The 17,095-nt window shown below is 33.7% G+C and overlaps 1 protein-coding gene across 7 annotated transcripts in view; it reads right to left on the minus strand.

Annotated features, from left to right (window-relative positions):
* Nucleotides 1-938: 938 nt before the first annotated feature.
* The window catches only part of USP25 (ubiquitin specific peptidase 25), a 131,954-nt gene continuing 115,797 nt past the window's right edge, over nt 939-17,095 (minus strand). For all 7 annotated transcript variants that reach the window (XM_028504358.2, XM_036017918.1, XM_036017917.1 and 4 more), the window contains 5 exons: nt 16,361-16,439; nt 10,727-10,806; nt 6,773-6,896; nt 3,618-3,813; nt 939-3,303 (listed from right to left, as the gene is read on the minus strand). In XM_028504358.2, the coding sequence (XP_028360159.2) occupies nt 3,131-3,303; nt 3,618-3,813; nt 6,773-6,896; nt 10,727-10,806; nt 16,361-16,439 (652 nt within the window). In that variant the 3' untranslated portion in view covers nt 939-3,130. The remainder of the gene's footprint in view (nt 3,304-3,617; nt 3,814-6,772; nt 6,897-10,726; nt 10,807-16,360; nt 16,440-17,095) is intronic.

Genomic DNA, 17,095 nt, shown 5'->3' on the forward strand with positions numbered 1-17,095 from the left:
ACAAAATTGTGTCTCCTAGACGCCTACCGAATTCTCATGTTGAAGCCATCACCCACAGTGTGACTGTCTTTGGAGACAACTTTTAAGGAGGTAAACAGGGTTAAATGAAGTTACCAGGGTGGGCTCTAATCCGGTACTACCGGTATCATTATAAGAGGAGGAGGAGACACCAGGGCTGCTTGTGTGCACAGAGAAGAGGCTGTGTGAGGACCAAGCAAGAGGGTGGTCTGCAGGCCACCGAGAGGCCTCAGGAGAGAACCGGACCTGTCAACGCCTTAATCTGAGACTTCCATCCTCCAGAACTATGAGCAACAAATTTCTGTTTCTTAAACAAATATTTTGTTAAGGCAGCCCTAGCAAACTAATACATGTACTTTGGATAAAGTTATCGTGGGCACAAATGATATTTAATCAGCTTAATTATATATATATATAAAATATACATATATGTATGTATTTTTTTTAATGGTTACACAAGGGTAGCCCTTCTCATTTCTCCTGAGCATCAGAGTGATTGTACTTTTGAAAAGGACTGGAGGACCAAGAGGCAGAAATCAACAATTCTGAATCATAAAACAAAGACACTGACCTGGGAAATCAGGTAAGGGAGAGAAACCACTTTAGTCTCAAATCTAAACCATGGAAAATAATTTGTAATCACTTCTTTGAAATTACAAGTGAGGAGAATAAGAAAATCTTCCAATAAACAATGGATTGTAAGTAAATGGAAATGAAATAGCATCAATGTAAGATGTGGAAAGTGTTCCCATAGTTTTATTTAGTTCTGTGGTTCTCAAACTTTAGCGAACATCTGAATCACCGGAAGGGCTTGGTAAAACACAGATCACTTGAAGAGTTTCTGAATCAGCAGTCTGGTGTGGGAGTTGGGAATTTCCAGTTCTGACATATTCCCAGGTGTTGCTGAAGCTGCTGGTCTGAGACTGCATTTTGAGAATCACTGATTCAGGGTATGGTCATTACAGTATTTTAATGAATCTGAAAAGTATCAGTGGGGTCTCAAAGGTTCACTCATGGCTACAGTCTCCCTAAGCCCTGTGTTTAAAAGTTCCTACAAGTCTTAAGTTCTATTTGAACTTCACCTTCTATTATTTTAAAATACAATTTTTAGGGGGCAGGAAAGGAAGACTATAATAATCAAAGTAAGTCACTTAAAGTAAAATATGCCACAGACAGCAGTTTTATGAGGTTCCAAGTTTTAAATTAGTACCTGTAAATTATGTTTAGCCCAGTAAATAATATAAGGAAATTTTATTGACCTAAACCTTAAAACTAGATTAAAGCTGATATAAAAACAAGTGGTTTCTCCAGGTCTTGAAAAAGGTTACTTTTGTAATTTCCAGTTCATTACTAGAAATAAATAAACTGCCTTTTAAAAACAAGGTAAATATAATAATAAAACTTACCTTCAGCACAAGAGCCACATACGATTCTCTGATGTGGCCTGTGAAAGGAGTAATTTCCACGTGAAGTGTGAGTGCTTTGTGTCTCAGTTGTCCGCTACACACATCACACCAACCACCATACCATTATGGCTGAATGTCACCAAACACCGAAGATGATTTACAAAAGCTTTGATGACACATAGAAAGTTCCTGAAGTTTTGACAGAACTTAAAAACCAATGCAGAATATGAATTCTGCTCAAGTAGAGAATATAAAATCTAAACCAAAACACGCTTTGATAGCTATGATATGCAAAATTTATATTTACAACAGAAATAGTATCAAATTCTTGTTATTAATACCTTAGCAGTACATCGATACCTTTACAAGGAGCATCATATAACAATTTAATAGTTTCTTTTTCCTCCTTTATCCAGGATATTTTGTGAGAGGCACTTATAAAGAGCACTTTTGGCGACGCTATAACAAACATACACATAAAATAATGGTATATTTTACTATGCTAACAAAGTATTGTTTATAAAGAAATTTTTATAAATTCAAAAATAGGTTGTTGGTAATATGATTACCTTTAAAGCATTGATTTTCATTCACAATATTATTTCATCAATCTTAAACAGAAGTTCCATCTATAAAATGTTCTACAGCTTTTTCCTTTTTGAAAAGGAGGTAAATAATAGCAGGTAAGATACTCATGAATTCTAGGTAAACAATATCAACCTCATTTCACAGCACTGATTAATAGAGAACATTTTCAATGAAAGTGGCATACAATTTACAAAAATAGAATGGTTGTATAATGCAAAACATTGCCCTCCATTGTGAAGAACCTGTGTGTGTGCACACGTGTGTATCATGTGAATATATACATATACATATTTCTTACAAGTTTCACTATTAAATAGCCCTTATTCAAGTATTTTTTTCTGGTACCTCTTGAAATAATCACCTTGCTATGTTATTTGTAAATACATAAGAAAATAAAAGTTTAATCTAAGAAAAGGTTAAAACTTTCAGTGTGGTTGGCTTAGCCACTCACTTTAGTGAAACCCTGATTTGAATTCAAAACAGGTTTAGGTGCCATATTAAGTTTAACAACTTAGTCAAAAAAATATATATTTAAGTGTCAAATATTTAGTAAATATCCAATGTGCTAACATTAGAGCAAAATCAAAAGTCTGTATTAATCACCCAATCTTAGTCCCCCAAATTCATTTATATATTATAACTAAAATAATACACTGATATACAATATACCTGCTAACAAACAAATAGGTAGCCATAAATAAAACTTTATTCTTTAATTCCATTTACAAGCTACCAAATATGACGTATCGTACACAGTGCTGAACACTTAAATGGCTGTAGTCATGGAAGGATCCAGACTAAATGAAAGCTGTAGATAAAGATAAAAGCAAGTAATACTGAAACATAAAAGTGGCAAAAACATGGTTTCGCCACAATGAAATCACTCAGATTTGTAATTATACATGAGTGCTGGTTAAAACACAGTCCGAGCGCCATGCGATTCTCAGGTTTATTGTTTGCAGTCCAGCTAAAATCTTATAGTTATTTTGTATTTTGCAGTCATTAAAATAAAAAAAATGTTAAAAATGATAGCAGCAACAAGCAATTCCTGTGACAGGAAGGCAAGGGTTAAAACTAAAAAAAAGTTTATACAGTGTGTTTAGGGAAGAGTGTGCTGTTCATCTTCCATCAGCAGGAGTTCGACTGAGGGACAACATGATTTGGGCAAATCGCTCACACAGTTCGTGTGTGGAATAGGGAGGTATCTTCGGTGGCTCTTGGAAACCTTTAATCTCTGTAGAACAATCAAGCAGTTTTGGCAGGAAATCTGTCAGCTTCTCTTGGAGGCTTGCTGCAAAATACAAACAGAGGTCACTAAGGATAGAGAGCCAGTTAGAGAAAATTATCATCTTCAACAAGCTTTATAAAACTTGAAGTGGCCAGGCGAAGATTCATTTTAAAACAGATAAAACAATTACCATTTTGAGGGAAGAGATAAAAGATAAATGGCAATGGTAGAATTCATAGCTTAATTTGTAAATAAGAAAAAAGGAATAATGTGAATATTACTGAATATAAAAAATGATACAAATGAATATAACGATTAGTTCTAACTGCTTTCAATTCCAAGCAACTCAGATGCCCACTACCATTGTTTAAACTTACATTCCATTTCTTGTCCAAGGTAAGAACACCATCGATTTCTCATATCTTCCACAGCAAGTATATCTTTCTCTTCCATTTCATCCACCAATAACAAGGGCAAAAATGGGACAATAAACTCATTCATAATAATCAGACCATTGTTTACTTCGCAGTCCTCTCCAGATTCAAACATTTCTGCTGCTTGCTCATTTAATTTCTTAATACAATGAGGAAAAAAAAAACACAACATGTTTGTTTCTTTCTTTAAATGAAATAAAAATACCTGTAACTGTAAATACTAAAGGCGACATAATAAATATGTCTACAAAAAGTATTAGAACAAATGGCAATCAAGAAAACCAATCTCAGCCTGTTCTAGCTAGCAGGAAAATCTCTTGGAATAAGCTATGTGTGTTAGAACAGAAATAAGGGAAAAAAGAAGTGGGGAAAGGGGAAAATATTGTTGTCGTGTTTTTTTCAATTTTTTTTTAGATTTTATTTATTTATTTTTAGAGAGGGAAGGAAGGGAGATAGAGAGAGAGAGAGAGAAACATCAATGTGCGGTTGCTGGGGGTTATGGCCTGCAACCCAGGCATGTACCCTGGCTGGGAATCGAACCTGGGACACTTTGGTTCCCAGCCCGTGCTCAATCCACTGAGCTATGCCAGGCAGGGTTGTTGTCATGTTTTTAAACTTCATGTTCAGCTTATATTGATCATCACTACAGGGGCCAATTTTTATTTATTTTCCAGAGATGAACTTCCCCCAATTCTAAAATTTAATAAGCACTGAAAATAATTTTAAAAATAAAGAAATTCAAACTTCATATTAATTAAAAAAAAAAATCCTTCATTGTCTCCATAATTGTCAATTGAATAAGAAGGGCTATATTCCTTGGTACAAAGATAAAATGGTAAACAACTAATTCATTTATCCCTGAAAAAAATTCTTACGGAGTTCACGCCATGTGCTAGAAAATGTTCTAGATGCAGGTGTACTCAAGTGATCAGTACAGAAAACTTTCACGAGCTTACAATTTGGTATAGGGGCCAGTGGGCTTTTTCTGTAAAGGACAGGAAAGGAAGTATTTTAGGCTTTGAGGGCCATATTGTTTCTGTTGCAATTACTCAACCCTGCCATTGTTCCACAAAGGCAGCCATATATAATATATAAATGAGCATTTTTTATTGTTTATTCTATTACAATCGTCCGGGTTTTGTTTTCTCTCCCTCTGCCCATCTCTACCCAGCCCCAGGCCCTTCCCTCCTTCACTCATTTCCCACAGCAGTGTCTGTGTCCAGGGGTGATATGGGTCATACATAAATATTCTTTGACTAGTCCCTTCACTATCTTTCATCCAGTCCCCCACCCCTTCTAGCAGACGTCAGCCTGTTCCATGTATCCATGCTTCTGATTCTATTTTATTCTCATCAGTTTACTTCATTCATTAGATTCCACATATATGTGAGATCATGTGGTATTTATCTTTCACTGGCTCATTTCACTTAACATGATATTCTCCAGATCATTCAGAGCATGGCTATGTTTTAATAAAACTTTATTTACAAAAAACAAGTGATGGGCTGGAGTGCAGGCCAAGTATGCTGACCTCCTAATACAGAATAGAGAAATTCTTAAGATAAGAAATAGAGGCATAAGAGACAGCTAAGGAATATGGAAAAAGCTATAATATTTAAGGATTTAGGTTTGAAATCTTATGTTTATAGCATGATAAATACGATTTTTAAATCATCATAGTTTTAAGCTGAATTTTAAAATATAAAAATTATATTATTTGTATGATTATATCATTCCTGTGCAATTTATCTTTCGTTAGGAGAAAGGCTTATGTTAAAAATCTAACAAAGCCACTGACTAATTATCTAATCTTGAGCAAATAAGTAATCTCTTAGCTTCAGTTTTCCTCTTTGAAAAATGATACTATTACCTTCCTTATATAGTGGTTAAGAGGATTAAATAAGGTAAATCTTGAAGTATCTAAAATACCATACTTTTTATAATATGCCTTCTTTTCTTATTGTTGTTCAGTTACAGTTGTCCCGCCTTCCCCTCATTGTTCTATGCATTCTAAGACATGTCATTATTATTTGAAGATTTAACATTAAGTTTGGCATGATCAGGTTTGTTTTCAGAAAATCCTGGCAGGATTATATACTAGAGGATAGACTGGGAAGTAGTAATTGATGTCAAGAGGGTAAGGACCTCAACTGTGGCAAAAGTACAACAGGCATGAAGAAGAGGGTACAGAAAATGCTGAAACAAATGCAAGTCAGGCAGCTTTGACAACTCTACATTTTCCTTTCTATTCATCCAATACCGTGCATTTCTGGTGCTAAAAAAAAAGGCTACAAAGATTTTTAACAGTTTATAATAACAACACTTCAGCACAAAGATAGTAAAAAATACTTGAGGAAAAAACTAATGACTAAGTTAAAAAATGCAGTGTGTCCCTATGCACTACAGTGACCACAATGACCTTCTGAGCTAGGCACACCCAATCCACTACCGGTTGTGAAGCTCAGAACAACGCTCGTTATTTTCTTGGGATCACAGTAATTCCTCATGCTCTATGTAGCCTCTCCTTTCCCATGTAAAGGGAGTAGCAGAGTGATGAAATCTAGATGTAAACATGTAATCATTCTGATCTCATTTTAAGAACATTTATTGTTTATCATATTAATACTTAGCTTCCATAAAGAAGATGAGATAAAGAACTTAGTATATTCTCTCATTTTAAGGGAGTAGACTGAGATTATAGACATCACTGTGATTCTTAACCCATCAGAGTTTATGGAGTCAATCACTCATCTATCGGTCTGGGTACTTTGCTCAATGTAAGACAAAAAGATGAAGTAAACAAATAAGCCAGTCAGAGAAAGACAGATACCATGATTTCACTCATATGTGGAATCTAATGACCAAACTGAACCAACAAGCAAAACAGAGACAGACTCACAGATAGAGAGCAGATAACAGCTAGTGGGGGGGGGATGATAGGGGATAAAGGGATCAAACAAAAAGGAAAAAGGCTCATGGACATGGACAACAGTGTGGTGATTGCTGAGGGGAAAGGGATATAAGAGGACTAAATGGTAATGGGAAAAATACAATAAAGATTAAATTAGAAAAACAAATACTACATGCATTCAACTTACTAGTAAACATTCTCTTCTATAATGTGATATCAACTCTTCATCATGTCCTCTGTATGGGCCTTTGGACAAGAGTTCTTTGTTACTCTGATAAGCACAAATAAGGAACAGCAAGGAACCTATATAACTTGAAAATTATAAGAAACATATAGCATTAGTATTTCATATAAAAGGTCAATTATAATTATAAAACATTTTAAATATTTACATTTTGATTATCTAGAAAATTATAATAAAAGCTATAATCTGATGCATTGCAAGCCTGAGAACCATGTTTTAAAAATAGACACATTTGAACCCAGGAGATAGTTATGTCTTAAAAGTGAAATACAAAAATAAAAAAAAAAACCAAAACAGAGAAAAAAACTGAGAGAAAAGGTCATAACTGATGAAATCAAGTAGTTCCTTTTGTCAGCTTTGGTGTTTATTTTCCTGATGTCTTTCACTTAGATTCAAAATTAAGACTGACATGAAAGTCAATAAACTACTTGTTTAGCATAATGTCATTTTTTTGTGTGAAAGGCAGAGTGTTACTTTGTTTTCTGATCACATCATGTGGTTCACTCAGTGACGATTTGGTCATGTTTTTTTCTATGCCATAGGCACAGTTCCAATCACTGAGAAAAATTTAAAGATAGAAGAATCTCTAAGGGAGATGGCTGAAGTGAAAAAGGGAAAGAATGCTTTTAAGTCTGGGAAACCTAGTAGGACGCAAAGAAACAAAAGAAAAGGCTGAAAGGGTAGACCTTTGTATAATATTTAATACAAACAGTATTAATTTGTTATAATGATCAAGTCTAGGTATTATGAAGTTCAAACTAGTATTGATAAAGGGAGGAGAGAAAAATGTTTGAGTGTTATATTTGCTTTTAAACTAATTACCTTTCTCCTAACATACTACAGGAAAAAAATACATATAGATATATATTTCTATAACTGAAATATGAAAGATATTTTAAGGTATCTACTTTGTATCAGTTTGTCTAATCATAACTTTCAGAAAAGTGGAACATCCTAAAATTAAAAATTACAAAGCTCTAAGGTAAACTTTCAATCAGTGTTATTGTTTATTGTTTAATTTCATGTGTTCAGATATAATTCACTCTATTCTCCAATGGTTAAATGTAGAATTATGAATCTGTATAATTTGTAAACATCAAATTATACATATGAAACTGTCTTGAAAAAATAAGTTATTATATATATATTTCTTAAAAATGACTTCTTCCAGAGTTTGTTTTTGAGAAAAAACAAAACTATGAAACTTTATTTTAAAATAATATGGACATATTTTCAGCTAAAGATTTTTTGTTTTATTTATGAAAAAAGGAAGTGACAGTAATATTAAATGTTATTTTATGCCACGAAGTCGAAGTAGTTTGTTGTCACATCTATTTTTTTCTTTTATAGCTGTTAAGTTTCCTGTTACAAAGTCGCCCCGAATGACATTCATATCTGGCCTCCTGGACTTGAGTCACGTCTCTGAGAAGAGCCTTGAAACCATGACTTTGTTCCAATTTTCTACTGAGGTGCCAAAATGTTCCATATTTTATCAACTTTTAAAGTTTTAAAATATATTTTCAAATGAATCAGAGTAAGAGTCAGCAGTCCATTTACTGTGTTCTTATTTAAGAGAAACTAAGACTGTGTAGCCTGGTGGAGCCTTTTTATCTTTACCCACACGCCTGTAAAATTATGGTTACTGAAAACATGATTTCACTTCGCCACTCACAGAACAGACAAGGACCTGTCAATAAATATTCCATTCTTGGCTTTCAAGTCTTATATTTTTATTAAAAACAAACTTGACAGAACCTACTGGCAATATTTTACATGTTGCTAGTATGGTAACTGCTATAGTTAAAGCAACAAAATTAACATTTGTTTTTACATCACTCTATAAATATCACTTGTCACCATTACTAACTTTCCAGTCAATCCTGCCAATTTAATTAACATTTGCTATACTGGAATACTGGCTATAGAACAAATATTTGAGATAAGGAAATTATAAAATTTCAATGTATTTCCAAGTTATATCTTTTTAAAGACCTTTAATGGATGTTAACTAAAAAAAGTTAATATAAGACACTATGCAGACAGTTATAAAGTGACAGCTTCCTCTTTTTAATTCTGAGTGAGATAATACTTTTTGTGCTTAAATGATTTCATTGCATTATCCAGAAATACAGGGGTCTCTATTTTAATTTTTCTCCTGTAGTTAGTTGTGTGACCGTGACAAAGTTATAGCACTAGGGAGCTTCTTTTCTTTTTTTTTTTAATAGCATTTTGGTCTTAGACTCTCTATTGAATTGTAACATCATATTAATACTTACATCAGTACAAATCTGAGAAATCCTAATGTGAATTTAAATATTTCTACTAAAGAAATAAAACCTTGATCAAAATAACAACTTACAAAATAGAGCTATTATCAAAATAGTTTTCTATTTCAATGGCCAGTGTGAAGTGAATTATGTTATAAATTATACAATAATTAGGACTTTAATCATTTGCATCCAAGTATTAATATTACTTTTTACTTTTTGTAATAACTTGAACTGTAGGGATAACAGCATTGTGCACTGTCCAACTCACAGAGCAGCGCGGCCCACAGAGCTCCTGCAAGGGAGGAAGTGCTTTGTCCCTCAGCCCATGTGCTAGTTACTGCACTGAGCTTCTGAACACTCACCATATATGGCTAGTCTGACTGAAAAACTGAATTTTTAGTTTAAAAAAATTTGATTTTCACATATGGCTGGTGGCCACCACATTGGACATTGCAGCTCTAGAAGTAGAGGTCTAAGTTATCATTTAAGAAAAAATAATTTCATTACCTAGTGGGGAAAAGGGAAAGACAGAGTGGGGGAAGGGACTGGGGAAGAGAAGGAAGAAAGAATTCAATATACCTTTTACTTGTTGCAATAGCAATATGGCATTATTTAAAGTACAGCACTTTTTAAAACAAATCACTAGTGAAGTTCATGTTAAAGGATATAAATAAAGAAATAGAGAAATAAGTAAACGCAAACTAGTGAGTAATCTGTAATGGTAAATAAATCAATACCCATCTTCTTGGTAACGATTAAAATAATAAGTAACAATATTATAGTTTAAGTAGATATACCTTTAAACCATTTGCAATTTAAATGAAAAAAAAAAAAATGTTTGCAGTCACAATGCTCAGAAGAGACCAGTTTTCTATAGCTATATATTTTTTATAGTCATGGAAAGTTCAGGCAGAGACAGACTGGAAAAACTGTCTCTGAACTGAGGTACGGATTCAGCCCAGAGGGAATGTGGAAAGGCAGGTGCCTGTAGGGAGATGCCAGGGAATACAGAGAACTCCACATGCCAGGCTACCAGCACCTCTGATGTCCAGCAAACTTCTAGGCTTCTATCCAATTCTACCTCATCCTAAACTTCAGCTGTAGTATTTCAGAGTTGATACAAAGATACTGGTACCAAGCTCACAGATTTAACTTAAAATAAAAAATACATTGTATGTGGGATATATAAACTCTTGGTGTTAACTGTGCAATTTTTCTGGAAATCTAAAACTTTTTTTTTTTTCTTCTTATAGCCTGGAATGGAGCCTTTGCTAGGGCATTTTTTAAAATATTTTATTTATTTATTTTTAGGGAGGGAAGGGAGGGAGATAGAGAGAGAGCGAGAGAGAGAGAGAGAGAAACATCAATGTGCGGTTGCTGGGGGTTATGGCCTGCAACCCAGGAATGTACCCTGGCTGGGAATCGAACCTGGGACACTTTGGTTCCCAGCCCGCGCTCAATCCACTGAGCTACGCCAGCCAGGGGTGAAATCTAAAACTTTTAAAATAATACATTTATGAAAAGTATATAATGTGAATAAAATCTTTTCTATAGATAAGGTCATATCTGAATAGAATTAAGTATGAAAATTAAGCTCTTCTTTTCAGCTGTGTCCACTTTTCCTTACCTTTCTTTCTGAAAATTTTCCAGCCCGTTTATGAGATACATGGTTGTTTCCCTGAATTTCCTATAATCCTGATGCCAATCCTGTATGTGAAAGAAAATATGAAAGGTTTACACAGGAAGACATTAAAACCACAATGAAATCTCATCATAAAGCTATATACTGTTCTGATATGTTAGTAGAAGCAGAGAGTTCAAAATTAAGATAAACTAGAGCTAAATCAGGGAGGGGAATGTGGGGGAATGGGTGAAGAGGAGAGGGGGTTAAGAAGTACAAACAGGTTGTTACAGCATAGCTATGGGGATGTAAAGTACAGTGTAGGAAATGGAGTAGCCAAACAACTTATACACATGACCCATGGACATGAACAATGTTAGGGGGATTGCCTGAGGGAGTAGGGGAAATCATGAGAAAAAATATAATAAAGGTTAAATTAAAAAAGACTTTGGCCCTGGCTGGTGTGACTAAGTGGACTGAGAGCTGGCCTGCAAACTAAAGGGTCGCTGGTTGGATTCCCAGTGGAGGCATATGTCTCCAGGCAGGCCAGGTCCCCAATGTGGGGGCACGCAAGAGGCAACCACACATTAATGTTTCTCTTCCTCTCTCTCTCCCTCCCTTCTCCTCTCTCTAAAAATAAATAAATATAAATCTTTAAAAAAAAGCAAAAAACACTTTAATTTCTGACAAACAGGTTTACTTATTAGTAAAATAATAAACAAAAAGTATTAGACATTGATGAAAAATTAAACAACAAAGATCACATTACAAGACAACAGGCAGGATAATCAATCTGGTTATCTCTTGCTCTAAAATTCCTCAGTATAAAAAGCATATTATGAAAATACAGGGTAGGGTAAAAGTAGGCTTATAATTGTGAGCACACAAACCACAGAGTTTATTCTTGTACTATTATGTATTAATTATTATGTTATTTTCCATACAAATAACTCTAAACCTACTTTTGCCCCACCTTGTATTATATTTATATATCTACATCACACTGAATGTAGGAAGTAAATAAAGCTACTCTAATGTGATTCAAAGCTTGAAGACTGTTATTTGATGAAGAATTTAAACTAAAAATAAGTTTGATATTATCATAATGCATTTGTTTAACCATTAATTTTGCCAAATTTGTGCTGAATTTCTTTTATTTTATTGTTTTAATTGAACTTATTGGGTTGATATTGTTTTATAAAACCAAACATGTTTCAAGTGTACAACTCAACAGAATGTCAGCCATCAGCACACTGCATCGTGTACTTGTCACTCAAAGCAAAGTCTCTTTCCATCCCCATTTATCCCCTTTGTCCACCTTCACCTACCCTCACCCCCTTTCCCTCTGGCTGTCATCACACTGTTATCTGTAGTCTAGGTGTCATATACATTTTTTTGCTTAATACCTTCACCTTCTTTTATCAGCCCCCCAACCCCTTCTCCCCTCTCACAGAGTCAGTCTGTTCTATGTATCCATGCTTCCATTTCTATTTTGTTCGTTATATTCCACATATATGTGAGATCACATAGTATTTGTCTTTCTCTTAACGGTTTATTTCACTTAACATAATAATCTCCAGGTCCATCCATGCTGTCACAAAAGGTAAGATTTCCTTTTTAATGGACACATAGTATTCCATCATGTAAATGTACCACAGCTTCTTTATCCACTCATCTAGTGTTGGACACGGGCTGTTTCCAGATCTTGGCCATTGTTAATAATGCTGCAATGCACATAGGGGTACATATATTCTTTCAAATTAGTGTTTTGGGTTTCTTTGGATATACTCCCAGAAGTGGGATTGGTGGTCAAAAGGCAGTTCAATGTTTAATTTTTTTGATGAAACTCCATAATGATTTCCACACTGGCTGTACTAGTCTGCATTCCCATCAACAGTGCAAAAGGGTTCTCTTTTCTCCACATTCTTGTCAGCACTTGTTGATTTATTGATGATAGCTATTCTGACAGGTATGAGGTGATATCTCATTGTGGTTTTAATTTGCATTTCTCCGATGATTAGTGACGTTGAATATTTTTTCATATGTCTGTGGGCCCTCTGTATGTCTTCCTTGGAGAAGTGTCTATTTAGGTCCATTGTCCTTTTTTGAAATTGGATTGCCATTTTGGTGTTGAGTTGTGTAAATTCTTTCTACATTTTGGAAATTAACTTCTTATCAGGTCTGTTATTGGCAAGTATGTTCTCCCATTCAGTGAGTTCTCTTTTCATTTTGTTGATGGTTCGCAGCTTTTTAGTTTGATGTAGTTCCATTTGTTTATTTTTTCCTTTGTTTCCTTTGCTCAAGGAGATATACCAGCAAAAATACTGCTATGATAAATGTCTGAAAGTTTACTGCCTACATTTTCTTCTAGGGTTTTTATGGTTTCACAATGCAATTCTTATTAAAATACCAATGGCATATCTCACAGATCTAGAACAAATATTCCAAAAATTTATATGGAGCCACACAGAAGGCCCCCAAAAGCCTCAGCAATCTTGAGAAAGAAAACAAAGTTAGAGAAAAATCCCTACCTGATATCAAACTATACTACCTGGCCATAATTATTAACACAGCATACACTGGCACAGAACAAGCATATAGATCAATGGAACAGAATAGGGAGCCGAGAAATAAACCCACGTCTTTATGGTCAATTAATATTTGACCAAGGAGGTAAGAATATACAATGGGGTAAAGACAGTCTCTTCAACAAATGGTGTTGGTAAAATTGGACAGATACAGGAACAAAAATGAAACTAGACCAACTTATACCATACAGAAGAATAAATTCAAAGTGGATTAAAGACAAATTTGATTTTACATGTGGCAGGTGAGCAGTCTATTCATCTGAGTCGCAGTGAAAAGGACAGATGCATTCCACATTTCACTGCCCTATCTCTGAAAAGCCAATTATAGGGCAATAGGGCTAAACAATTCAGAACTGACATCCTATAACTCTAGAAAACACAAAAAATTTTTTTCTTAACTTATTTAACAAAAATTGATTCAAGGAAAACCGTAACTGAAATACAATGTAGGATTAACCTAAAAGCAATACTGATAATAAAAGTATTAAAGCTCTTATATAAACATTATTATAAGTAAATTAAAGTAGGAAACATATGGAGCAGTTATTGACCATTATATTCTCCTTGAATGTAAGCCACTTTAATTTTTAAGTTTTTGAGGCATTATTTTTATACTATTAGTAGACTTTAATAACAAATAAAGGTAAAATTTATTTTGCAAATATAAAGCTGGCATTCCTGGGAAAGTATTCAAGTTGCCACTTTATTGTCATTAGAATTGCCTCAGAAGTTATGAGTTAGTAAACTTTTTCTGAAAAAGGCTAGATAGTAAAAGTTTTAGGATTTACAGATTACTCAACTCTGAGTGCAGTGTGAAAACACACATAAATAAATGGCTGTGTGCCAATAAAACTTTATTTATAAAAAGGGATGGTAAGCTGGATTTAGTTTTCAGCTCAAGGTTTGCTGATCCTTGAGTTAGAGTCAGACAAAGATAGGTGAGGTACAACAAAATCCAAAAGTATGTTATGTGAATACCTGTAAGATTTAAAGGCTCTGCAGTTAGAAAAAAAATAACAAGTTTTTAGAATAAAAATATGCTGAATCCAATCTGATGAAGCAACCCTGGGGAGGAACTGCAGAATCAAATTAAAAATTAAGTCCCATGTAACCTGAATTCTGGGAACAGGGAAGAGTTAGCAACCAATTTGCTCACCATCTGTGTCACATATCACGTGTCCATTGACTTGGGGCCATGTTCTAGATCTTCTATTATGCTTTACTGCTCTAATTTTCCTACTCTTAAGCTAATATTCTTATAAACAGAATAGTTATTATGTCTTTATTTCTAGTAAAATAAGCCTTCTTACTTTGTTCTTCTTCAAGAATGTCAGGACTAGACTGAGATCATTGCATTTCTGTAAAATTTCTGATTCAGTCTATCAAGCTCCCTGAAACAACTTGCTAAAGTTTGATAGAAACTGCAGTGAATCAATAAACCATTTAGGGGAATTCTGTCATTTTTATAATACCAAGTTTTCCAAACATGATACATATTATTCATTAAAATAGGTCTTCTTTAATGTCTCCTAAAGTCATACACATCTTTTGTTAAATTTATTTCCAGGTATTCCATAGTTCTGGCTAATATTGTAAATGATGTTATTTTTTAAAATTTATTTTCTGATTATTTGTTATTGGTATAAAAGGATAAAATTGATATTTGACATAGGTTTGAATGTAGCAAAGTTCTCTTATTAGTTTCAATAAATTTATCTATAGATCTTGTTTGTATTATATTGGTATAAAATTGAAAACTGAAAATTTTACAGAAATGCAATGATCTCAGTCTAGTCCTGACATTCTTGAAGAAGAACAAAGTAAGAAGGCTTATTTTACTAGACATAAAGACATAATAACTATTCTGTTTATAAGAATATTAGCTTAAGAGTAGGAAAATTAGAGCAGTAAAGCATAATAGAAGATCAAGACTTTGTTTAGATCTTTTGCTTTGTTTCTTCTTTTCCAATCTTTCAATCTTTCACTTTTGGTTAATCTTGTCGCCTTACTGCCCTATTTGAACCTTCAGTACGACCCTGAGTAGAAGTGGTGACAGCAGGAATCCTTGTTTTCTCCTGATCACAACAGAGCTTTCAGTGTCTGTGGTTCTATATGCTTGTTGTAACTTTTTGGTTTTTGAGGCACTCTTTAGCACATTAAAGTAGTAACCTTGTATTCCAGGCTAGCTGAGGGTTTTCATTAAAAATGACTGTTTTATGTATCTTTCCGTCATATTATATGTTGTAATATGGTGAATTACCATAATTGTTTATGGGAATCTAAAATAATTAAGTGGAACCAAACACTAATCAAAGCACGCATGAAAGCAACTGAAAATATACTGAATTTATAAATGGAAAAAGACACTATATAGTTAATTATATGTATCAATAATGTATTATAAACATTACATTTAATAATATACATGTATATGAAACATTATATATAGTATAAATTTAACTACTTAAAAATATTAAGTATTTGAATTGGTAAATTTAAAAAGATACTAATTTTAAAGTCAAAGTTAAGAGAATTTTGTGCACAAAATTACTGCAAGCCCAATACCAGTACTTGTGGTCACTCTCTTACATGCACAACAGTGTCTAATAGATAAATATAGGTGTGGTTCAAGGATTAAAATAAATTTCTCACATCCCATAAATATGTGATAAAACAAAGAAAAAAATACAGCATGGCTTCGGTAAAGGATAGCATTTAAGAATGCAAGTTCTAAGCTAAACTAACAAGCAAAATAGAGACAAGGCTCACAGATAGAGAGCAGGCTGACAGCCCCAGGGGGTGGAGGAGGGCTAGGGAGGGGAAGGGATTAAGCAAAAAAAGAAAAAAGGAGAGAGAAAGAACTCTTGGGGTAAAAAAAAAAAAAACACAGGTTCTGTTAACCAAGTTTAACCTGCTAGCTGAGAAAAACCTTGGTAGGTTATTGCACCACCGTGTGCGTCATTTTCTCAGGTGCTCAGCTGGGCTAAAATGAAAGGAAGACCAGAGCCACAGAATTCTCCACCTACAGTTCAACCTCTCAAAAGCACATTACCTCATATTCCTCCAAATTTACTTCTTCAGGTTTTATCATTTCAAGTTTGGCTTGAGCAACTTTCATTATGTTGTGACACCTTTAAATGAGAGAAATATATTCCTAAATCAAAAGCAAAATCCATAAAAACTGAAAAATGTATGTTGTACAAGTCAAAACTATCCAACATATGAAAATGAAATCCACTGTCACTGAGGAAACAACTTCCAAATAACTTAAGTGAAAACAAGTTTAGGGACTAATGCTGGATAGTTACAAAGTATGTAAAAGACAGTCCTAGTAATTCTAAGTTAAATTTACTATGTTACATTTATATATACTGTTTAAATTACATTCTATAAACAAAGATTGCATAGTTAAAATATCTGTTCAAAAAATAATTTATATTTATTTAGCAAGCTCAAGGAGACATTAAATTTTATTTTCCCCCAAATGACATTATTTGCAAATAGTTAAAAAGAATCCAAAATATGCCTATCATTTTAGGTAAGAATGGAAACATTCCAATAAATTTTATGATGAAAATCACAGCTAAAGAAATCCCCACAAAATATATTTAGTTATCACATGCATCTTAGTCTGACTTTCAAGCACAATGGAAATTGGGTTATCAAAAGAAGCTGACTATTTGCAGTCCCCTGGACAAATAATTTCAAAAGAATGAAAAAATGTGATTATTCCACAAATCTTGAAATTCGACAGCATATATTCACTGGAACACATATATTCATCTGT

The sequence above is a fragment of the Phyllostomus discolor genome, chromosome 2 (assembly GCF_004126475.2).
Source record: "Phyllostomus discolor isolate MPI-MPIP mPhyDis1 chromosome 2, mPhyDis1.pri.v3, whole genome shotgun sequence".
Classification (NCBI taxonomy): domain Eukaryota; kingdom Metazoa; phylum Chordata; class Mammalia; order Chiroptera; family Phyllostomidae; genus Phyllostomus; species Phyllostomus discolor.